This window comes from Salvelinus namaycush, chromosome 7, assembly GCF_016432855.1.
Source record: "Salvelinus namaycush isolate Seneca chromosome 7, SaNama_1.0, whole genome shotgun sequence".
NCBI lineage: Eukaryota > Metazoa > Chordata > Actinopteri > Salmoniformes > Salmonidae > Salvelinus > Salvelinus namaycush.
This window is the reverse complement of record NC_052313.1, coordinates 47,325,482-47,350,533: the sequence shown is the minus strand read 5'-3', so window position 1 is coordinate 47,350,533 and position 25,052 is coordinate 47,325,482. Positions and strand designations below refer to the sequence as shown.

The 25,052-nt window shown below is 42.1% G+C and overlaps 1 protein-coding gene across 1 annotated transcript in view; it reads left to right on the top strand.

Moving 5' to 3' along the window:
* The first annotated feature begins 3,479 nt into the window (after positions 1 to 3,479).
* The window catches only part of LOC120050754 (potassium voltage-gated channel subfamily H member 7-like), a 97,759-nt gene continuing 76,186 nt past the window's right edge, over positions 3,480 to 25,052 (top strand). The window contains exons 1-2 of the mRNA XM_038997312.1: positions 3,480 to 3,555; positions 4,253 to 4,483. Coding sequence (XP_038853240.1) covers positions 3,480 to 3,555; positions 4,253 to 4,483 — 307 coding nt within the window. The remainder of the gene's footprint in view (positions 3,556 to 4,252; positions 4,484 to 25,052) is intronic.

The following is a 25,052-nucleotide window of genomic DNA, read 5'->3' as shown; positions in this document are numbered from 1 at the left end:
CACCACTGCCAACTAATAACCTAACCACCGATCAAGCAACATTATGAACTAAACGTTCAAATCCTGTTGCTGCAGGATTATTTGGTGCTCAAATTAAAATCCTACATCTGCATATGCAGCGTAAGCCTTTTCTTCTCATGATTAGTATGTCGTAAATATTGAACAAATATTTTGTAACATTGTGTAAAACCAGCCAGACTGTATCAATGAAAACTTAGAATTACAAAAGATTATCTCTCCTCATCTCTTTTTAACCGCTCCCTCCCTTTTTTCCGTTCCCATCGTCCTTTCTATTTCTCCACCTAAATAATGCACTGTGGGTATTTGGGTGAATGGAACACAGCCTCTATCTCTCCTTTTAATCCTCCGTCCCTCCCTCCCTCCCTCACTCCCTATCTCATTCGAACATATTCAGCCACTGCCCTCTCTCTCTGCATTTCACTCATGAATGAGTCGAACGTGACTCCTGAGAGAAGGATTACACCAAGCTGTGTTTATTTTTAATAAATGCTGTAACAGCTATCATGGACAAGCGTCAGGGGGAAATGTCTCTCAGAGTTGTAGCTCGCTACACGTCTTTTACTTTTGCCCAGAGAAATCATTTTGTGGGTAATTTCAGTAAGCACTATCTGCCGTCACAGCTGCAGTCTACGGGTCTCTCGCATGCAAATAAGATAGAGAGAAACTGTTCCCAGGCTTATTGTCTTGCTGGTGATATAGATGACAGTAGAACACATTCCTGTTGGTCCACTTCATGTATAGTCGTAGGGATCACTGCAGCTTTCAATACATGGAAATAACCTCTCGATGTGAACTATATTTCCCACATCCACGTGTCTGAACAGATAGCAAAAATAATCAACAACATACAGTATGCAGACTGCCATTTCATTGAAGTAGAATGCTAGGATTCAGACGCCTTTTGTCTGTTTTTGCTGCTTCTTAGAATGTTTTTGGCTCAGAAGCTCAGATGTTATGGTGCTTCATTCAGATTGTTGTCGGAAAGGACAATTTGTTCTTATCCACACTCAAATCTTGTTCTCTGTCTCCTGTTTCATCCAGTGAATGCTGTGACAGATTGTGCGGCGGTGCCAAAACAGTGCCAGTCTAATCAGTGAGTTGGGTGTGTGAAATAAGCACAGTTCATAAAAGGCTGTCACACCGGCCCTTAATGTGATTCAGCCTGTGGGACAGTCATGCCCTTTTCAGCAATTTGTGTGTGTGTGTGTGTGTGTGTGTGTGTGTGTGTGTGTGTGTGTGTGTGTATGTGTGTGTGTGTGTGTGTGTGTGTGTGTGTGTGTGTGTGTATGTGTGTGTGTGTGTGTGTGTGTGTGTGTGTGTGTGTGTGTGTGTGTGTGTGTGTGTGTGTGCGCGCGCGTGCGTGCGTGCGTGCGTGTGTGTGTGTGATTGTAATTTATGACTAAGTAGTTTGGATGTAGTGAACTACTTTTTCAAATGAACTTCAGTTAAGTAAACGTAGGTTTGCAAATCTACCCGTAATTTACCAGCGTTACCGGAATTGGACTTAATTTTGGTAATTAACAGGTAATCAATTGTAACTTTAGTAATTTATACTTTTACAAATAAATATTAAATGTACAGCAGGGATGCTGTAATATGTTTTACAGTCGGGAAAATTGTTCTGTCAAATATATTACAGCATTGCTTCTATAAAGCAAAATTACAGTACTAAGCTGGCAACTCTGGTGCCAGTATAATGCTGTAGATTTACAGTGAAATTCTCCCTGAAATCTAAATGTAAAAAAAAACAATACATTTGCACATAAAATACATTTATTCAAATTAGTAACAACATAAAAAAACAATTAACAATATAATTGACAATAGAAGTAACAAATCAAATCAAATCAACGTGTATTTGTCACGCGCGCCGAAAACAACAGGTGTAGCGTAAACCTTACAGTGAAATGCTTACTTACAGGCTCTAACTAACAGTGCAAAAGTTAACACATATGGTTAGCTAAGAAAACATGCAGGTTTCAAAGTTGGCTATCAGTAAAGATACTTATAAACAAGTCAGGTGCAGTACCAAACCAGCATGTGATACAAATATTTTTCCACTTCACCACTGCTAGAAGATATTTACTAAAATAGTCTGAGCTTCACGTGTCTCACCCGACAGTATGAGGTTGGCGTCTGAAACTGAAACTTTGAATCTACAGTAGCTATAAGCTTTTACAGGAGGCTTCAAATAACAGTTAATAACAGTATTTTTCTGCATTTTACCCATAATGCAGTGCAATCTACAACATTAACGCAGTAAAACACATGTGCAGCATTTTACTGTGCATTCTACAGTGTTTTACTGTTGAAATGACAGACAAGTCTTACAGTGTAGAGAGACTCATCGGAATGACTGCTCCGTATGGTAATCATTGAGGGACGCAAAGGTTCTAAATCCTGACTTTGTCTCTGCTTTGTGTGCCTTAGTATCTTGCCCTGCAGCCTGGCTATTGTATTGTCTTCTCAGTGGACCAGATGGATGGTGAGGTTGTGCAGAGATTCTGAGACAGATGTTTTAAGAGGGAGCTTGTGCGTGTGAGTCCTTCTAAAAGGAGTTTTGTTACAACTTCAGCACCATGGACAGGGAACCACATCTACAACGTTTTCCCCCTCTTTGTAACTTGAAATAATCATTCGTGCTGTAGCCTGTGTTTCAAAGAATCATTCGTGCTGTAGCCTGTGTTTCAAAGAATCATTAGTGCAGTAGCCTGTGTTTCAAAGAATCATTAGTGCAGTAGCCTGTGTTTCAAAGAATCATTAGTGCTGTAGCCTGTTTCCATTGATTCATTTGTGGAACGGTATCTTTCTCTGTATCTGATAAACAACTACAGTATGTCTAAAACTCATGCAGTCATATTATGCATTATATGCATTGGCAGTTACAGGCATGCCACAGTCAACGTGAGACATAAACCCACGTGTTTTCCATGGGTCAATGTAAAAAATAAACGATACAGCTTTATTGTCCTTGCCCGGCGTCACCCATAGCTCCTTCTTAACGCATGGATATATGCTTTCCTCCACAGCCTTGATCGCGAGGTGCACGAGCTGAGCGCTGCCTGAGCGGGGTAACGTCACTGTCGGTGGCACGGCGGGCATCATTCTCCACAACAGCAGCAGTAGCAGCGAGCGCAACGCTATAGAGCGGCGGCAGGGTCCCTCACATGATCGTTTTGAAATGTTGGAGAAACTACGCTTTGCAACAACATTTTACTCCAGAGTCAATGCTGTCGAAGTGCACTTTGAAGGCTTCAAAATGCGCCCTAGCCGGACCATATTTATGTTGAAATAAGGAAAAGGTCGGAAGAGCTAAGAAGGGGAGATTTCCTAAGAATGAGTGTAGACAAAGGGGAGGCATTCAGACTTTAGCGGTTGGAGCCACTAGAACTTGAGTCTCAGGAGAAAGGTGCGTTCCTACTTGGACAGCGGAATCTTTCTTATTTTTGGGAATAATCATGCCTGTTCGGAGAGGTCATGTTGCGCCACAAAACACCTTTTTGGGGATAATTATAAAGAAATTTGAGGGACAAAGTGAGTATTATCTTTGTGTTTTCACAATAATGTATCTTTAAATTCATAATATTCATAATGGTGGGAAAATGTGTTTTCCTTGCTTGCACACGTACAAAATAAATGAAGTTAATATTTTTTATCTGAATATTGGTATTTCGACAACACATTTTTTTAACAATCAGTAAGAGTAGAGCTAATATTGTTGCGCTTGTGATACTTAAGAAGTGGGAGAGTTGAGGTTAAAATCATTTAAATATGGGATGTCATTGAGGTACTTCGAAGTAGCAACAACTTATGTTTCTCCACAAGATTACATGGCAATAAGTAGTATCCAATATAACATACATAACCTTTTTCAAATACTCCCACATTTGAAATGATTAGGGTCAGGTGGTTAGGTGGCAGTTATTAAATGTGGATCTCTCTGTTTTATAGTATGGCTATGGCATGAACATTAATCAAGCAGAATGGAGCACACACCTCCATTAACAAATACTGAAGCAATGCACCCTTAGCCATGATAGGACTGAAAGAGAAATGTTTAATTGATCATCTGTATATTTTGGAGTGATTTATAATACAGTGTATATTTTCTTCTGTATATAAAGCATCATGCAGAGTGGTATTATATCACATCCCTCTGATGCTACAATGAATGTGTTAACCTACCCATCCTAACCCCACTATGATCATACACCCTTCTATACCTTCACAGATAAGAAATTCATTATAGCCAATGCCCGGGTTCAGAACTGCGCCATCATCTACTGCAACGATGGCTTCTGTGAGATGACCGGCTTCTCGCGGCCGGACGTGATGCAGAGGCCGTGCACCTGTGACTTCCTCCATGGAGAGTTCACCAACAGGCATGCCATCGCCCAGGTAGCCCAGGCTCTGATGGGGTCTGAGGAGCGCAAGGTGGAGATCACCTACCACCGCAAGGATGGTGAGTACGGACTACGGAGTCCTCCCCACTGGGCTTGTTGCCCATGCTTTTGTATTTATATGAGAAAATTGAAGCAAAATAAGGGTCAGTGAATAGTGACAGAATAATGCAGGAGAGACAGGAAATGGAATGGGCTTGGCATGACAAGGGACTTTTCTGAAGTAAACACTTCAGTAGGTCATTTGTGTTGAACAAAAACCCTGACAGAGGTGTATGTATGACATCTCATTTATTGCCGCTCAGATGGGGGGGTTTCTGTCTGGAGCTTTTGAAGTAGAAAAACACAGTATCTATTTGTGAAGACAATTGCATCTCCTTTCACGGAATAGGAAATTGAATCTTGCACAAACCTAGAAACAAAAATAAACTGGTCAATTCCATTGCCTCTTGGCTAAATACATGAAAAGGTGACATATAATTGAATGAGTCGTGTAGTTTAAGCCGCTTCTGAATTTTCCATGGAGATTATGAGTTGGCATGACAGCTGCTATTGTTTTGATGGGTCACATGCTTAGCGAGTGGCAGAGTGAAAGTTTAAACCGCCTCTCCCATATCCAATAACCAGAGTCACCCAGGGTGCATGCTGTGCCCGCTAACAATGATATTCCTTCCTATCCAGATGACTAAGCTTGTGGCAGTTGCGTAATGGTCAAGGTGTTTGTAATCGCTGGCCTAGCTGACATTTCCACCTACAAGGGATGAACAGTTTTATAAGAGCTGGTTGAAGCGGGGTTAAAGTTGGTGACTGGTCATGAAACATGGGTTGCTGTGTGCTGACACGACATTTACACCTTGTTAAAGAAATCCTGGGGAGAACCCTGCATGTGGATAGGGGGATGTGGACAGGTAGGGTGGAGGACAGTACTGGAGAGATGGATGACGGAGGTATGAAGGTGAAGAAAGAGAGGACGACGTGGGAGGATGTTTGAGGGAACTAGGGACTTGTACTGTTACTACGCCAGGATGTAGTTGGCTTGTCGAAGTCTGGGCGTCTGATAAAGTGATTTAGCTAGGTATAGAGGTGAGGATGAATACATGGGTTGTGATGTGGCCATGGCAATAAACACCTCATTACCACAAACTCATATCAGTGCTCCAAAGCCTCCGAATGGACCAACTCTGCAGTGTGTTTTCCCAACATAGGAGAGGCCTCACAGGCTTCGATCGCTTAATGAGGACACAAATACCTTCATGTTGCATTGATCTTCAAACCTGCCGTGTTGGGAGAATGAATCAATAGTGTCTGTCCTGCTATCTTTCGCTGGCCAGGCCGGCCCCTAGAGTTGGGATGAAGGGATGAAAAGAAAGATTGGAGGGGTAGAGAGAGAGGGGTCCTCATTATCGTTGCTGGAGCTGTAAGGCTCTAATTACCTCAGTGTCTAAACTTCCTGACTCCATAAGTTGCGTTCCAAAGGGCACCCTTTTCCCTATATAGTGCACTCCTTTTGACCAGGACCTATAGGGCTGTGGTGAAAAGTAGTATACAAGTAGGGAATATGGTGCTATTTGGGACTCAGACCATGAGCCGTCTAGGGAGTGTCACAAACCTCTCATAACACAGACAGGATTTTCACCTCCTTATAACAATTAATTTGATCATAGGCGTTACATTATAAAATACTCATATTGTGGGTTTAAGCATGGTAAAACGACATGGCTGGTATGCACATCAGGGGCATAGGCATGGTTGGGCCTGGGTGGAAATCCGATTTCTCTCTGATAATGTGTTACAGAGGGAGATGTGATTGTGGCGCGGGTGATTCTCCGATGGACCACTTGGAGCCTGCAGGCCAATCTCCTCCAATTTACAGTAATCCCCTGACCTGTGGTCCTGACAACCGGTCTCTGTCCTTTACAAACTGTGAAGGATTTTCTTGCCTCAGCAGAATTTTGTCAGGCAGATGAATCTATTATGGGTTGACATCGTGTCCTTTCGGGGAACCTTTGGTGTTCCTCTTCAAGCTTGGTTCTATTATAAAGTTACAGCACAAAGTCCTCCTCTAACCATTTCCTGTGCTCCCATCAGACATTAGGTATTGCGTAGTCCTTTAGTAAGTGAGTTATGCCTCTCGCTCGGAACTGCTGTGCATTCAAGGAACCAAAATGGCTGCTTACCTCGCATCATACGGTATAGAGGTGCCTAGTGTGATGCAACGTTGTAATGATCTTAACACCATCTGTATTATACTACCAACCCTGACTTCTTTCAAATGTACAAAGTGGCACATTTCAGTTGTCTTTCAGTTCCCTGCTGTCTCTCTGCGTGTCCTGAATACTACAACAGCAGAAACACTTAAGGCCATGCAGGTGGCTTGTTCTTTTGGAGATGGAACAAGACAATCTTATTGTAATCACTATACATCATGTAGTGGTGACGTCACTCGTTCCGATTCGGTCACTATTTAAAATTTAATCAAGAGGAAACCAGAGCTTGATGCCTCTGTGCTGCGATGGGATCCATTTACAGTCTTCACATTCATCCGTGTTTCAGGTTGGTCTGATGAACGCTCGCTGTAGAGTTCTCTTCTGTTTTCCTTCCATGTCTCTCACTCTGCTGAAGTAGTGTAATGACAGTCGTGAAAATTCTGTCACACAACAACATCATGTTTTACAAATGCTTAATCTAAACCTATCCTATTACACGCAGACTATTCTATTGAATCGAATGCCAGTTCAGTTGAATGTAGTCGGTGTTCTGTGTGTGTGTGTGTGTGTGTGTGTGTGTGTGTGTGTGTGTGTGTGTGTGTGTGTGTGTGTGTGTGTGTGTGTGTGTGTGTGTGTGTGTGTGTGTGTGTGTGTGTGTGTGGATTCACCACTATAATACATCATTTCTCAATTTGAATTTCTCAACGTATTCATATATTCAAATGGAATAATCAAACAGCCTTAACCTCTATTATGCAGAAAGAACAGACTGTGGGGATTGGGTGAGTAGAGAAACCCATACATGCTGTGTGGCCAATCACCATCTCTCATGCATAAACATCCTGATCTGCATCCCAAATTACTCCTTATTCCTCATTTAGTGCACTGCTTTTGACGAGGGCCCATAGGGTTTATTGGGCCCATATTTTTATTGTGTGCTGGGCAGGTCACGAGGGTGACACACACGAGGGTAAGTCAACATTCCATCTAGACCAGAGGGTCAGACATGCCCAAACACAAACACATTAGGTAAACAGAGAGAGAGAGGACCAACGAGTTGGTGACTGTAGAATTTCAGGGTTTTGCATACCTGATTCAACACAAACACTCACTTTTACTCTCTCTCTCTCTCTCTCTCTCTCTCTCTCTCTCTCTCTCTCTCTCTCTCTCACCATGCTCTCTCTCCCTCTCTGTCTCTCTCTCTCTATCTCTCTCTCTGTTCTCTCTCTATCTCTCTCTATCTCTATGCTCTATCTCTAGTTCTCTCTGCACTCTCTCTCTCTCTCTCTCTCTCTCTCTCTCTCTCTCTCTCTCTCTCTCTCTCTCTCTCTCTCTCTCTCTCTCTCTCTCTCTCTCTCTCCATGCTCACTCTTTCTGCTCCATGCTCTCTCTCTCTCTGCTTGCTCTCTCCCCCCTCTATCTCGCTCACTTTCTCTCTCAATTCAATTCAATGGGCTTTATTGGCATGGGAAACATATGTTAACATTGCCAAAGAAAGTGGAGTAGATAATATACAAAAGTGAAATAAACAATAAAAATGAACAGTAAACATTACACTCACAGAAGTTCCAAAATAATAAAGACATTACAGATGTCATATTATGTGTATATAGAGTGTTGGGAAAATAAATAAGTATAAATAAGGGTTGTATTTACAATGGTGTTTGTTCTTCACTGGTTGACATTTTCTTGTGGCAACAGGTCACAAATCTTGCTGCTGTGATGTCACACTGTGGTATTTCACCCAGTAGATATGGGAGTTAATCAAAATCGGGTTTGTTTTCGCTCTCTATCTCTCTCTGTTGCACTGTCTGTCTAGATATGTAGGTGCCACAATAATGACTCGTTCCAATCAGTGGCATTTTAAAAACAAAACATTACATTGACTACCACATGAAACATAGTATTTCTGTTTTTTGAGTAAATCTGCCATTAGTCTCATCCTTCACGCTTGAGAAATATAACTGTCCCTCTATCCCTGTGTGTGTGTGTGTGTGTGTGTGTGTGTGTGTGTGTGTGTGTGTGTGTGTGTGTGTGTGTGTGTGTGTGTGTGTGTGTGTGTGTGTGTGTGTGTGTGTGTGTGTGTGTTTTTATGTCCAATCTGTTTAGTTATTGTCTTTCTTCAGTTTTAGTTGGTACTTATAATATCAGTGAGACAATAATTTGCATTCATTGGCTACATTAAAGTCCCTATCATTCACTCTGGGTTTCCACCATAGGCACTGAACACATCTAACTAGCATGAAGCGAAGCTCTCTGTCACCATTAGAATGACAAAGTACCAACCTGCAGTAGTATGCAAAGTGATGATATGTGCATAAAGCCATCTATTGAACTGAATGACATTCGAGAGCAGAGAGTGGAATGTCATTTTTATGTGGATTTGCTGTGCAAACAAGATAATCTCTCTGCAGTATGGCCTGTAGTCAAATCTGCTATATCAGGTTCCACAGTCTCACAGAATCAGGAGAGAAGACTGAGGTAATGTCACCAACAGTGCATATGCTACTGAAGCAACAGAGATTGAAAGAGGAAGAAAGAGGGGAAAGAAAGAGGAGGCAGAAAGAGGGAGGGATAAGGAGATGGAGAGATGGAGAAAGGAAAGAGGGAGGGATCAAAATAGAGAGGGAGAGAGGGAGAGAGATACAGTGAGTGGGAGGGAGGAGAATTCAGGTGCTGGATATTTCCATCACGGGGACACCCTCTTGAATTTAATTCAAGCTCATCTGAGCAGCCTGTCTCAATTATAGATGAGCCTGGCACCAGTCTGTCTCTCTCTCTCGCTCTCTCTCTCTCTGTCTCTCTCCCTCTCTTTTCCCCATCTTTCTCTCGCTCTCTCTCTCTCTCTGTCTCTCTCTCCCTCTCTTTTCCCCATCTTTCTCTCGCTCTCTCTCTCTCTCTCTCTCCCTCTCTTTTCCCCATCTTTCTATATCTCTCCCTCTCTCTCTAGCTTTCTCTCCCAGAGAGTGGCTGGACTCCCACGAGTCCAGCCAAGTCCTGGAGGTATCCTCTTCTACTGCAGTGTGTTCACAGTGGGACTCAGTCTCACATTAGTACAGTATATGCGTATCGATGACGACAGGGCCCCGCTGCAACTCTGAAGGTAATAGATACACTACATGACAAAAAGCTTGTCGAACATCTCATTCCAAAATCATGGGCATTAATATGGAGTTGGTCACTCCTTTGCTGCCATAACAGCCTCCTCTCTTCTGGGAAGGCTTTGCACTAGATGTTGGAACATTGTTGTGGGGACTTGATTCCTTTCAGCCACAAGAGCATTAGTGAGGTCGGGCACTGATGTTGGGCGATTAGGCCTTGCTTGTAGTCGGCATTCCAATTCATCCCAAAGGTGTTCGATGGGGTTGAGGTCAGGGCTCTGTACAGACCAGTCAAGTTCTTCTGCACCAATCTTGACAAGTCATTTCTGTATGGAGCTCACTTTGCACAGGGGTATTGTCATGCTGAAACAGAAAAGGGCCTTTGCCAAACTGTTTCCACAAAGTTGGAAGCACAGAATCGTCTAGAATGTCATTGTATGCTGTAGCGTTAAGATTGCCCTTCACTGGAACTAAGGGGCCTAACCCGAACCATGAAAAAGAGCCCCATACCATTATTCATCCTCCACCAAACTTTACAGTTGACATATATGCATTTGGTCAGGGAGCGTTCTCCTGGCATCCACCAAACCCAGATTTGTCTGTCAGACTACCAGATGATGAAACGTGATTCAACACTCCAGAGAACGCATTTCCACTGCTCCAGAGTCCAATGCTGACGAGCTTTACACCACTCCAGCCGACGCTTGGCATTGCACATGGTGAAGCTCCCCATGAACAGTTATTGTGCTGACGTTGCTTCCAGAGGCAGTTTAGAACTCGGTAGTGAGTGTTGCAACCGAGGACAGATTATTTTTACGCGCTGTGCGCTTCAGCACTCGGCGGTCCTGTTCTGTGAGCTTGTGTGGCCTACCACTTTGCGGCTGAGCCGTTGTTGCTCCTCGACGTTTCCACTTCACAATAACAGCACTTACAGTTGACTGGGGCAGCTCTAGCAGGGCAGAAAATTGATGAACTGACTTTTTGGAAAGGTGACATCCCATGATGGTGCCACGTTGAAAGTCACTGAGCTCTTCGGTAAGGCCATTCTACTGCCAATGTTTGTCTATGGAGACTGCATGGCGGTGTGCTCAATATTATACACCTGTGAGCAACGGGTGTGGCTGAAATAGCCAACTCCACTAATTTGAAGGGGTGTCCACGCACTTTTGTATATATTGCGTACAATATGACAGGGATGAATAGCCGTGTTGTTGTGGATAGGTTTTCATTGTGCACCCGTTAGATTTGCACTACTGTCAAAGTTCATGACGTCCCAGCCTGTTGGTAGGTGTGTCGGAGAGACGGCAGCTTGCATGTTGAAGCAATAAGCAAACTCTTGCATTGGTTGGTTATGTATGACAATACATTGTGTGAAACAGGACAAATATAAGCACTCCCTACATTGGGTGTAGAATGAAACAGTCAAATAATTTATTTCAGGCTTTGCATGACCATTTGGAAATCAGTTTCAGTTCACAATGAATTTCTCTCTTGCCTATTGTGCCCCTCCCCCTACTCATGTACCCCTAAAACAGAGATTGTTTTAGTCACAGAGTTACCGCATAGTGTTGTCATAGCAACAGATGGAGGATGGAACCAGCCGACATGTATTATCTTGTTCTCTTCTCTAATCTATCATGGCATGTCTCCACCAGCACCTGAAGCACTGGAGCTCACTGTAGCCATGACGATTGTCAATTCCATTCTCACGAGATGGGCAGATTGCTGAGTCGAGCTGTTCGTGCAGTTCAAGGGATTATGAGATGTTTAATGAGACGTTTTGTCAAAAGAAGTTCATTCTGTTAATTGTCATTAGTGCCCTAGTTGTGATACTGGATATGCCTAAGACTTAGCCATAGGGTAGCCTACATCCTGTAGGGCCATGCCCATATAAGACACTATATACAGATGTAGGATCTTAATTTGGGCCTGTTTGCTACAGCAGGAAAATAATCCAGCTGCAACGTGAAATGTGAATTATTATGTGGATTCTAATTAATGGAAATTTTTGTAGGGGTTGATAAAAAAATGTGTTTTCAAAGTGGAAATAACAAACTTTAGAAGCCTTTGTTAACCAACAAATACACTAGAAGAAAGTTATCCTGCAACAGGGTGATCAAATTAAGATCTTACATCTGTAGACACTCCTATATTTTATCTTCACAAATGTCACCCGTGGGGAACCATGGGTATCCGACCTGATGCCAGAACTCTACCCTAGGGTATGCCATGCCTGGTAGAATGTAGAGCAGGGTGTTCAGTCTTTGAAACACCTGAATCAACGAATGAGATCCTTGTTGATTTGTTGTATTTTTGAAACAGGTGTGTTACTTCTGAACAGGAACAAAATCTATGTATTGCTTTGACTGACTGACTGACTGACTGATTGACTGACTGATTAACTGACTGATTGACTGACTTGATGGCATTACAACGGCCTCCAAACAGCAAACAAAATAGCCAGCCAGGCGGTATTCTTCACCCTTCCCTCTCCTCCTCTCTCTTCCCACCCTCCCCCCTCTTTTCTCTCCTCCTATTTTCCCTCCATCCCCTCCCCATATGGCTACAGTCCTAGAGGCTAGCTCATCCAGATCCTAGCAGTGCACCAGATCCCTGCAAAACAACATCCAGCCCAGCTAGCTACCGTCAAAGAAGATCAGCCAAATTACATATTGGCAGGGATAAGAAACATATTTGATAGGTTATACACTCTCCATTTGGATATATATTCCACATAAGGAAATCAATATTTCCAAATGAGCTTAGATATCTCCTCTTAGGGTTGTCAGTGCAACGCATATAGGCATAGGTGTACACTTTATTGATACATTTGTGATTCTGTGGCCATTATTATCTGGCATGATGGAATTTCACCCCGGATCCCTTCACTTGCATCATTCATGGATTTACATGTGTGAACAGTCTATCTGTGAATGAACAGTCTATCTGTGAATGAACAGTCTATCTGTGAATGAACAGTCCTTCATGATTATTTCATTCGCTACTGCTGTTGACTGTTGATTGTGTTGGTCCAATCATGGTTGTTTGTGTATTGTGTATTCAATGAGGCTGATACTTCTACAGTTCCTTGATATATTGATGGGACCCTTTGATGGGTTTCAAGTTTTCGGGACATTTATTGAATTAAAGTGAGAGAAAAAAAAACATTTAATCACAAAATGTTTCTTGAGATTGTTTAATATGAAAGTTATTTTCAATGCATTTAAAGATTGAAGATAGTGGATGAGTCTGAGCTAGTTTTGGTTACTCCCTCTCTCTACCGGTAATTTACCAAAGTTACCGGAATCTTCAGTAATTTTGGTAATTAACAGAAAATCTATGGCAATCTATCGTAACTTTGGCCATTTATACTTGAAAATGTATTCATATAGTATTAATTTGCTATATCTGCGTCCATATTGTCCACGAGTTTCCAGTAGATAGACCACATGGTTCAAGAGATAATAGACTTATTAATGAAAAACACATTTTATTGTATTTTATTTAACCTTTATTGAACTAGGCAAATCAGTTAAGAACAAATTCTTATTTACAATGACGGCCTACCAAAAGGAAAAAGGCCTCCTGTGGGGACTGGGGCTGGGATTAAAAATAAAAATGCCCTTCAGGGCAGTCAGGCAGAGTTGCAAAGAAAAAGCCATATCTCAGACTGGCCAATAAAAAGAAAAGATTAAGATGGGCAAAAGAACACAGACACTGGACAGAGGAACTCTGCCTAGAAGGCCAGTATGCCGGAATTGCCTTTTCACTGTTGATGTTGAGACTGGTGTTTTACGGGTACTGTTTAATGAAGCTGCCAGTTGAGGACTTGTGAGGCGTCTGTTTCTCAAACTAGACACTGTAATGTACTTGTCCTCTTGCTCAGTTGTGAACTGGGGCCTCCCACTCCTCTTTCTATTCTGGTTAGAGCCAGTTTGCGCTGTTCTGTGAAGGGAGTAGTACACAGTGTTGTACAGGATCTTCAGTTTCTTGGCAATTTCTCACATGGAATAGCCTTAATTTCTCAGAACAAGAATAGACTGATCAGTTTCAGAAGAAAGTCTTTGTTTCTGGCCATTTTGAGCCTGTAATCGAACCCACAAATGCTGATGCTCTAGATACTCAACTAGTCTAAAGAAGGCCAGTTTTATTGCTTCTTTAATCAGAACAACAGTTTTCAGCTGTGCTAACATAATTGCAAAGGGGTTTTCTAATGATCAATTAGCCTTTTAAAACGGTAAACTAAACTAAAAATGATTAGCTTACACAGCGTGCCATTGGAACACATTAGTGATGGTTACTGATAATGGGCTTCTGTACGCCTATGTAGATATTCCATAAAGAAATCAGCCGTTTCCAGCTAAAGTAGTCATTTACAACATTAACAATGTCTACACTGTATTTCTGATCAATTTGATGTTATTTTAATGTACAAAAATTAGCTTTTCTTTCAAAAACAAGGAAATGTCTAAGTGACCCCAAACGTTTGAACGGTAGTGTATATATCTGTATATATATATACAGTTGAAGTCAGAAGTTTACATACACCTTAGCCAAATACATTTAAATTCAGTTTTTCACAATTCCTGACATTTAATCCTAGTAATATTTCCCTGTCTTAGGTCAGTTAGGATCACCACTTTATTTTAAGAATGTGAAATTTCAGAATAATAGTAGAGAGAATTATTTACATCTGCTGTTATTTCTTTCATCACATCCCCAGTGGGTCAGAAGTTAACAAACACTCAATTAGTATTTGGTAGCATTGCCTTTAAATTGTTTAACTTTGGTCAAACGTTTCAGGTAGACTTCCACAAGCTTCCCACAATAAGTTGGGTGAATTTTGGCACATTCCTCCTGACAGAGCTGGTGTAACTGAGTCAGGTTTGTAGGCCTCCTTGCTCGCACACGCTTTTTCAGTTCTGACCACAAATCTTCTACAGGATTGAAGTCAGGGCTTTGTGATGGCCACTCCAGTACCTTGATTTTGTTATCCTTAAGCCATTTTGCCACAACTTTGGAAGTATGCTTGGGGTCATTGTCCATTTGGAAGACCCATTTGCGACCAAGCTTTAACTTCCTGACTGATGTCTTGAGATGATGCTTCAATATAGCCACATACTTTTCCTCCCTCATGATGCCATCTATTTTGTGAAGTGCACCAGTCCCTCCTGCAGCAAAGCACCCTCACAACATGATGCTGCCACCCCCGTGCTTCACGGATGGGATGGTGTTCTTCGGCTTGCAAGCCTCCCCCTTTTTCCTCCAAACACAACGATGGTCATTATGGCCAAACAGTTCTATTTTTGTTTCATCAGACCAGAGGACATTTCTCCAAAAAGTACGATTTTTGTCCCCATGTGCAGTTGCAAACCGTAGTCTGGCTTTTTATGGTGGTTTTGGAGCAGTGGCATCTTCCTTGTTTCAGGTTGTGTCGATATAGGACTCGTTACTTTTGTATCTGTTTCCTGCAGTATCTTCACAAGGTCCTTTGCTGGTGTTCTGGCATTGATTTGCACTTTTCGCACCAAAGTACGTTCATCTCTAGGAGACAGACTCCTTCCTGAGCGGTATGATGGCTTTGTGGTCCCATGGGGTTTATACTTGCGTACTATTGTTTGTACAGATGAACGTGGTACCTTCAGGCATTTGGCAATTGCTCTCAAGGATGAATCAGACTTGTGGAGGTTTACAATTTTTTTTCTGAGGTCTTGGCTGATTTCTTTTGATTTTCCCATGATTTTAAGCAAAGAGGCACTGAGTTTGAAGGTAGGCCTTGAAATACATCCACAGGTACACATTGACTCAAATTATGTCAATTAGCCTATCAGAAGCTTCTTGTTACGAATCCCGCCGAGGATGGTGCCTCTTCCCGTTCGGGCGGCGCTCGGCGGTCGTCGTCTCCGGTCTACTAGCTGCCACCGATCCCCTTTTCTGTTTTCTTTTGAGTTTGTCTAATTTGTATCACCTGTTTTGTGTTTAGGTTAGAGGGTATTTAAACCCAGTTGGCCCGCCGACTTTTGTGCGGGCTTGTTTTTCTGTTTGTGTTGGTGGTGTTCCTTATAGTGGATTTCAGTCCTACTTTTATTGGACAGTATTTTTGACGCGCCCGTTGTTTGTGTGGCGTCGCCGTTTATGTAATTTATTTCTGGAAGAAATAAATATCCACTTGTTGGAGATTACCCTGCTCTCTGCACCTGACTCTCTCATTCCACCATTGGAACTGTTACACTTCTAAAGCCATGACATCATTTTCTGGAATTTTCCAAGCTGTTTAAAGGTACAGTCAACCTAGTGTATGTAAACTTCTAACCCACTGGAATTGTGGGTTATGTGAATTATAAGTGAAATTATATAATCTGTCTGTAAATAATTGTTGGAAAAATTACTTGTGTCACGCACAAAGAAGATGTCCTAACCGAATTGCCAAAACTATAGTTTGTTAGCAAGAAATTTGTGGAGTGGTTGAAAAACTAGTTTTAATGACTCCAACCTAAGTGTATGTACACTTCTGACTTCAACTGTATTTATATAGATCCGTTGATTTTTGAAGAATATAACTTATGAACTTAGTTCAACTGTCACACTCCATGAGAAACCAAAATATAAGCTTGTTTTTCTACGTTTTCAACATTGTAAACGTTAACACACACTGTATAGCCTCATAACATGGTTAACTTCTACTTCCACACAATCCCGGATCCGGGAGCACCCCGATCAGTAAAAAAACTGACTAGCATAGCCTAGCATAGCGTCACAAGTAAATACTAGCATCTAAATATCATTAAATCACAAGTCCAAGACACCAGATGAAAGATACACATCTTGTGAATCCAGCCATCATTTCTGATTTTTAAAATGTTTTACAGGGAAGACACAATATGTAAATCTATTAGCTAACCACGTTAGCAAAAGACTATCACAAATTCGACCAAATAAAGATATAAATAGCCACTAACCAAGAAACAACTTCATCAGATGACAGTCTGATAACATATTTATTGTATAGCATATGTTTTGTTAGAAAAATGTGCATATTTCAGGTATAAATCATAGTTTACCATTGCAGCCACCATCACAACTCTCACCAAAGCGACTAGAATAACTACAGAGAGCAACGTGAATTACCTAAATACTCATCATAAAACATTTCTGAAAAATACACAGCATACAGCAAATGAAAGACAAACATCTTGTGAATCCAGCCAATATTTCAGATTTCTTAAGTGTTTTACAGCGAAAACACAATATAGCATTATATTAGCTTACCACAATAGCCAGAAACACAAGCCATTTACCAGCAGCAAAGGTTAGCGATCGTAACAAACAGGCAAAAGATATATAATTTTTGACTAACCTTCATAAACTTCTTCAGATGACAGTCCTGTAACATCATATTACACAATGCATATAGGGTTTGTTCGAAAATGTGCATATGTAGCGGCACAAATCGTGGTTATACAATGTGATTAGTGGCCAAACTTCAAGCAATCTGTCCGGCGCCATCTTGGAGAGGCACCTAATCTAATCGATAACTAATCATAAACTTGACTAAAAAATACAGGTTGGACAGCAAATGAAAGATACATTAGTTCTTAATGCAACCGCTGTGTTAGATTTTTAAAATTAACGTTACTACGCATACAGCGTGCGCTAAAGCGAGACCGCACCGAAATTCATGGCGGAATTATTGTTTAACATTTGTCAACATAAATACGAATTAACAGCATAAAGACTTCTTACTATTTGCTGAGCTTCCATCAGAATCTTGGGCAAGGTGTCCTTTCTCCAGAACAATCGTCTTTTGGTTGAAAGATGTCCTCTTCTCCTGTAGAAATAGCAGCTAACGCTAGCCATGTGCCGGAGAGGTGTCCAACTCGCGATAGTGCGTGACAAAGAAATTCTAGAAAATCGCAATAAACTGATATAAACTGCTATAAGTCGGTTTAAATTAACTACCTTATGAAGTTTTTAAGACAAAAATCAAATTAAATCAGAGCCGGAGATATAGAACTGCTAAAACGAAAGGTTTTCAGGACGCCATGGTGATGTCCCTCCTGCGTCAGGCCCCCCGTTGAAAAGGTCGGACCTTCCGTTCCAAGAGCTTTTATAGTGCCCCAGATGGTGCAATCCACTCCATTCAAATTCTCACCGCTTACTGACATCTAGAGGAAGGCGTATGCAGTGCATGTAGCCCCATAGCTTACATGGGAATTTATAAACTGACCCTAGAACAGAGACCTCGATTTCAGAAATCTCACTTCCTGACAGGAAGTGTGCTGCAGAATGAGTTCTGTTTCACTCAGAGAAATAACGGTTTTAGAAACTAGAGAGTGTTTTCTATCCAATAGTAATAATAATATGCATATTGTACGAGCAAGAATTGAGTAAGAGGCAGTTTAATTTGGGAACGAATTTTTACAAAGTCGAAATGGCGCCCCCCTATTGACAAAAGTTAAAACAATGCTTTTGATATCATGGATGGTCAGTCCTTGCACCCATAGTTCTGTCTATTAACCTGAGAGTGGTTACATTTCTCCAGGCCCATCCCTCAGTTTTTTACCAAACAGAGGTGGGGAGCCATTTGGTTATTGTTTCATCTGTGGACTTGCCCTTTAAACAGCTGCATGTTATCAAGATATCAAGGTGTCACCAACAAAAAGGTAAACAACAAGCCTAAAGCAAATGCAGTATATGGCATTCATTTTCACATGTACATAGCACTTCTCAGTAGTGCTCAAAGCATGCCATTCCATGAGCGCAGCATTTATTCTTCAACTCGAATCAATGAGCCCAATCAGTCCTCCATGACAACAACATCATAAACCGAGTAAGGCTTTGCTAATTAGTCCTTAGTTTTGGAGTTATGCCCAGGTAAAAAAAAATTGGCTAATCTATACTGACATATTTCCAAGTCCTATTCTTGAAGATCAAGGAGTATAACATTTATTGGAATGACTGGAATTCTGATAGACTTTGGTTTTTAATGTAAAGATATAATTTAATCATATCATTATATGTAGTACATGAGAAAGCAATGGGTTAGAAGAAGCCTACATAACCAACCCATAAAGTAAAATGTAACATCCATATATGGCCAGCTGTGTAAACTTTAACATTGATTTATCCTGCAATAGATGTGGCTCAATTGGTAGCATACATTTGTGTCTTCTTCTGATGCCTCTTAAGGGGAAAGTCATCTAAAAGTAACTGAATGTAATCAGACTACGTTACTGAGTTTGGGTAATCCAAAAGTTACGTTGCTGATTACAATTTTGGACGGGTAACTGTAACGGATTACATTTAGATGGTAACTTACCCAACCGTGGGCTCGCCTCCCAGGAACTCACCAGCCCATTACTATTACTTAATGCCAAGCTGGCATCCACACTTTAGCCCAGCCCAAGGACGGCCTTTGACGGAGATTGAATCAGCCAACCCTCCAATGCCATAAGAGAACGCCCCGGGCACACCGACCTATTTCACCCCTTCATCGTCTCTGCCATTCTTCTCCATTAGAGTTGACGCCCAGATTATCAAAGCACATTTGCATTGGCAAAACGCTGACATTTACTGCTTGCTATTTCTCCTCATTTCTGTCCATTTGAATCTGCATCAAGTGTTACTCTCCAAAGGAAGACTATGGGCTGTATGATAACCGTGTTTCAGTGGACAAGTACGGGTATTCGGACACGGCCATAGACTTTTCCTACTTGAAAGTTTGGACTTGGACAAACGGGGAAGAAGTGACATTGAATGAAAAAGATACTGTATGTGTTAGGTACAAACAGCTAGCTGCCAACACATTTCAGCAGGTGTCCTCTACATTTCAACATCGGTAAAATACTGAAATGAGCATGTCGTATGTTGAAGCCTACTCAAGTGTAAATCAGCCTCTTTGGAAAGACGATGGTAGCTTATGCTTTATGCAACGCCTATGTAGCACCAGCATATGTCTAGTCTGATTTTGTCTGGAGTGTCATGATATACTGTATACACTGAGCATACCCAGACATTGGTAACACCTTCCTAATATTGAGTTGCTGGCCCATGTTGACTCCAATGCTTCCCACAATTGTGTCAAGTTGGCTGGATGTTCTTTGGGTGGTGGACCATTCTTGATACACACAGGAAACTGTTGAGTGTGAAAAACACAGCAGCGTTGCAGTTCTTGACAAAAACCGGTGTGCCTGGCTACCTACTACCATACACTGTTCAAATGAACTTCAATCTGTTGTCTTACCTATTCACCTGCTGAATGGCACACACACACACACAATCCATGTCTTAATTGTCTCAAGGCTTAAAAATCCATCTTTAACCTGTCTCCTCCCCTTCATCTCCACTGATTGAAGTGGATTAAACAAGTGACATCAATGAGGGATCATAGTTTTCACCTGGATTCACCTGGTCAGTCTATGTCACGTTCTTAATGTTTTGTATACTTTGTGTATTTCTTGCTCCACTCAGAGCTCGGCTCTTTCTAGAACCCACTGAGCCTTCAATCACTCTCCATTGTTTTCTTGACGAGTCGGCCATTTGCAATCACAGGGACACTGTATGGTGCTGAATGCATCCAACAGACGGAACAAAAGCAAAAGTAGCATCACCTCATCAATCCATTCAGGACATGGACAGGGTCGTATTCACCAGGCACCAAACGAAAGAAAAATGGACTGAAACTGGGAGCAACTACTTGAAGCGTTGTGCGTTAAAGAAATACAAAACCAGAGCAAGGACCACAGAGCTGCATGGAAGGGGCCCGCCTAATGGAGTTAGGACATGGGAAACCCTGGGGTAGAGTAGCGCTTTCCCTTCCCTCCAGGATCAGTTGCTCTCCGCTCTTTGTGTTTTTAAATGTCCCCTGGAGGGTGGATTACAATTCTGGAGCCTCCATGCTAACTGTTAGAAAAATACTGGGCTGCTTGAGTGTCTCTCTCTCTGAAGGTGGGCGGAAAGCGTCTAGTCGACCATTAAGGAAGCTTTGACAATTTGAAAGAGAGAAAGGAAGAACATGCAGATCCAACACGCGGGTGCTGGAGCAGGAAATTATAACACAAATAAAAAAGGACCAAGAAGCATGTGGATTCTCCTTCCTCCTTTCCTTGTCAATTGAATTAAAAACATCTACACCCGACGACCACTTGGAATTGAAGTGCGGTACTGTAACTGGAAGTGGGACTGCAATTTTCACTCCGGAGGTGAAATAATCTCGTCCCGAGCAGCTCCTGAAACAGCTCTCTCCCTCTCCCCTGTAGCTGACAGCTGTCAGGAATTAGCTTCTACTGTGGTTTCTGCCCTCAGGCCAATACGGTACCAACCATCAGCTAGCTCCCCCATTGCTGCACGCCTCAGCTCTCTCATCAGTGTCACTTCCCTACGTCCCTCTACTCTAACTTCCCACCACCGTCCACTGTCCTCTGAGAGCGCAATCTAAAATGACTCCCACTGCAGAGACGTTCACAGTATATACCTATCTATGGAACCATCTGTCAAGAACTATCCATACGCAATTATCTCCTAGGTGGGTTGTTGTACTGTAGTGTAGATGGTAGAAGCTGTGGAACTGGCAGAGATGGAGGGGGAGAGGAAGGGAGTGGGGGGGGGGGGGGGGGGGGCAGAGAGAGAGACTGACAGACAGACAGAGACGGAGAGTGAGAGAGACAGAGAGAGAGAGAGCGAGAGAGGGAGAGAGAGAGAGAGAGAGAGAGAGAGAGAATATCCAAGAAGATGACTTGAAAGGGTTGATGATTCTCTCTTTTGGGAACAGGGACTGACTGCCTGTGTGCTTCAGCTGCTGAGATGGAGCCTCTTGATAAACACCATTGTTTTAATTATTGATATTGGAAATAGAATCTAATTACATTTTCCAGCATCTTGAAATGGAAATTTCCCCAAATGCTATATTTATTTATTTATGAGCAGTAAGCACACATAGGACCCTTTGTTGTGTATTCACACACACACACACACACACACACACACACACACACACACACACACACACACACACACACACACACACACACACACACACACACACACACACACACACACACACACACACCTTTCAACTCAGAATGATGGAACACACTCCCAAACCCCCTGTTGTTCATCAAATGGATTTCAAGGCATCGGTCACTACAGTAGCAGTTGAAAATGTTTCTGACTCATTTCAACTAGACGTCGAAAACTTGTCTGGGATAGGAGAAATAACGTAAAGTATTAGGAGTCGTCCTTTTCCTTAACTTTTCTCGATGTGACGAATGCTGGTATCTACAGTTGGACAAACATCTGAATGTATCTTGAATATGTGAGATCATTGTTGCTTTTCAATTAACTACCTTCAATGTAATTTGAATAAAAACACATACACATTGTCTTTTCTCTCTTCCTGTCATTTACACCTGCTGTGGCATGTATAGCCATAACATATGCCATGCCACCAGCCAGCAGGCAGCTGAATCCTTCCCCACTTTCTGTGAGATTACATATTTTCAGGATTTCCTGGTAGTCTCGATAATCTAGGTAGCTAGTCTGGAGAGGAAATTAAGCCGAGTGGAACATGTTTAAATCGTTCAGACCCACCACATCCTCCTGGGGCTTAGGGTCAGACTTTCTCTCTCTCTCTCTCTCACACACACACACACACACACACACACACACACACACACACACACACACACACACACACACACACACACACACACACACACACACACACACACACACACACACACACACACACACACACACACGTACGTAGCAATGTGGGCAACGTATTGGCCTGTGTGCGTTCTGCTCTGACTAAAGTGTGAGAAGGTATTTGCTGTTTACGTGTTGGTTTTATACAGTATGATTTGTGTGTGTATGTATGTTTCGATGAGCCTGTATTGACCCACACATGAATAGTTTCTCTTTTTGTTTCTTGTGAACTTGGATATTCGAATGCATTTTTCATTACAGTTTTTTTCAATTGTTTAAGCACAATTTTGAAAACAGGGCCCGGTTTGTCAAAACACCACACACAATTAGCACAACCCTACACCAAAGTAGCACAACACTTCAGATCATTTGCAAAATGGAACACTTTTGTCAAAACTATACACGACTTCATAAAAAGAATATTTTGTTACCATACGAAACACACACATTTCATATGACTTCAATCTTTTTGAACCAGTTACACACTGCTGTTGCTAACCTAAAACACTTTTAGCAAGTCTAATTGTCAGTGATTAGAGTAGTGTAAATGAAGTACACAGAGAAAGTGCAACTATACAAACACTACACAAGACCAACGCTGCAGACTGAGGAAAATATCATTTATTTCTCTCCATATACCCAAATCAGTCAACATGTCAACATGGAGAATCACAACAAAACATGTCCCAGTTTTCATGCTACTACAGTAGTGTGCATAACACTGTTAGCTCAGCAAACAGACAAACGTAAAATACTGTATCCAGTACAGGTTACAATTACAGTAAATAACAAAAAAACGGACAATATTGTACAGAAAATACTACAGTAAACATACTATACATTATCTCTTCGCCTAGTTGGATCTGGCCAGAGAATTTCATCAACATCACAAGCAACATCGTCATTAGCCAGACAACGCGGGAAGAACCGTCTTGAATGTCGAATCCATCCGTGCACAGCTGCGGCGTCGACTTGGTCACAGGCGTCCTCCATGGCCTGAATGAGGGGTACCTGAGCCTGGGGCTGGAGATCGTAAACCTTCCACCGCCATGCAGAGAAAAACTCTTCGATAGGGTTTAGAAACGGAGAGTATGGTGGAAGGTATAGTACTGTCAACTGTGGATGGTGTTGAAACCAGTTCTGGACCAAAGCAGAGCGGTGGAATGACACATTGTCCCAGATGACCGTGTATTGCATCTGGTGCATTTCATTTCCTGCTGTGACGATGTGGTGCAATCGGTCCAAAAATGTGAGAATATGAGGTGTGTTGTAAGGGCCCATTTTGGCATGACGGAGGACAACCCCATGCTGTGAAATGGCAGCGCAAAGGGTGATGTTACCCCCGTTCCCGACCCTCAATCCTATGTAGAGAATAATACATGTAACTTACTGGACAATGTCACAGGAAGGGGTATCACAAGTGCTGATATGGTGCATACAATAAGCGGCTGATTACTGTAACTGTAGACAGATCTTCTTTTACCTGTTTTCCTGTCGAAAAGTCCTTATGACAGATGCCACTGTATATCTGCTAAGATTTGGCTGAACTCTCAGTCCAGCCTCCCTCAGCGTCAATCCGTGGTTCACAACATGGTCCACTAGTGTTGCTCAAATGTCATTTGATAAGTTTGGTCCTCTTCTTCTTTGTGCACGTTCTCCTCCTGCTTCAGGTCTTCCTCGACCTCTGGCTCGGGCTCTGCCTCTTCCTCTATCTCCTTCTCCTCCTCTGTGTACTCCTCCTCTCACCCTCACTCTTCTTCTGACTCCTTCCATTTTGTTTGAACCTACCTGCTGCATTTTTATAGTGCTTAAACCTGATTGGTGTGTCTACAATTTAGCAATCATGTGTTTGTGCAACTGATGGCTGTGTTTAACAGATTGGCTCATAGGTGTGGTAATTTGACAGTCAGTGCTTTGGAATTGCAAGGAAGTGACATCATGATATACTTCTGTGTCTGATGTATACAAGTGTGTTTAGTTTTTTGCAAATCACTGTGTGTAATGTTTTGCAAATAGTTTGAAGCTGACAATGTGCTTACAGTTGTGCAAATCTAGCCTTGTGTTTTGCTCCTTGAGTGTAAGGTTTTGCTAATTGTGGGAAAAGTTAAATTTTAGTGTGTAAGCAATCGTAAAAAACTGTAAACCGACTTAGTTGTTTCCAACATAGAGCATTGTTGGCATGTGGCAACAGAAACAGTTCAGCTTAATGGGAATTCCCTCTCTAAATAAGCTATGGCTAGTCCAGCCACATAGTGTGTGTGTGTGTGTGTGTGTGTGTGCGTGTGTGTGTGTGTGCGCGTGCGCGTGTGTGTGTGTGTCAGATCTGCTGTTGAATATGCAGGCGGACAGGCAGAAATTAGCATCAGCACCTGCAGGGATCTTTTGATCAGTCTGTTTATAATACATCAGGTGTCCTGCTGAAGAGAGGCTGGGTAGGTAGTCATCTCATTTCTCACATCACAGAGAGAGCGAGAGGGAGAGAGGGAGGTAGATGAAGATAGGGCTGGGAAAGGAAGAGAGACAGACAGACAGACAGACAGACAGACAGACAGACAGACAGACAGACAGACAGACAGACAGACAGACAGACAGACAGACAGACAGACAGACAGACAGAC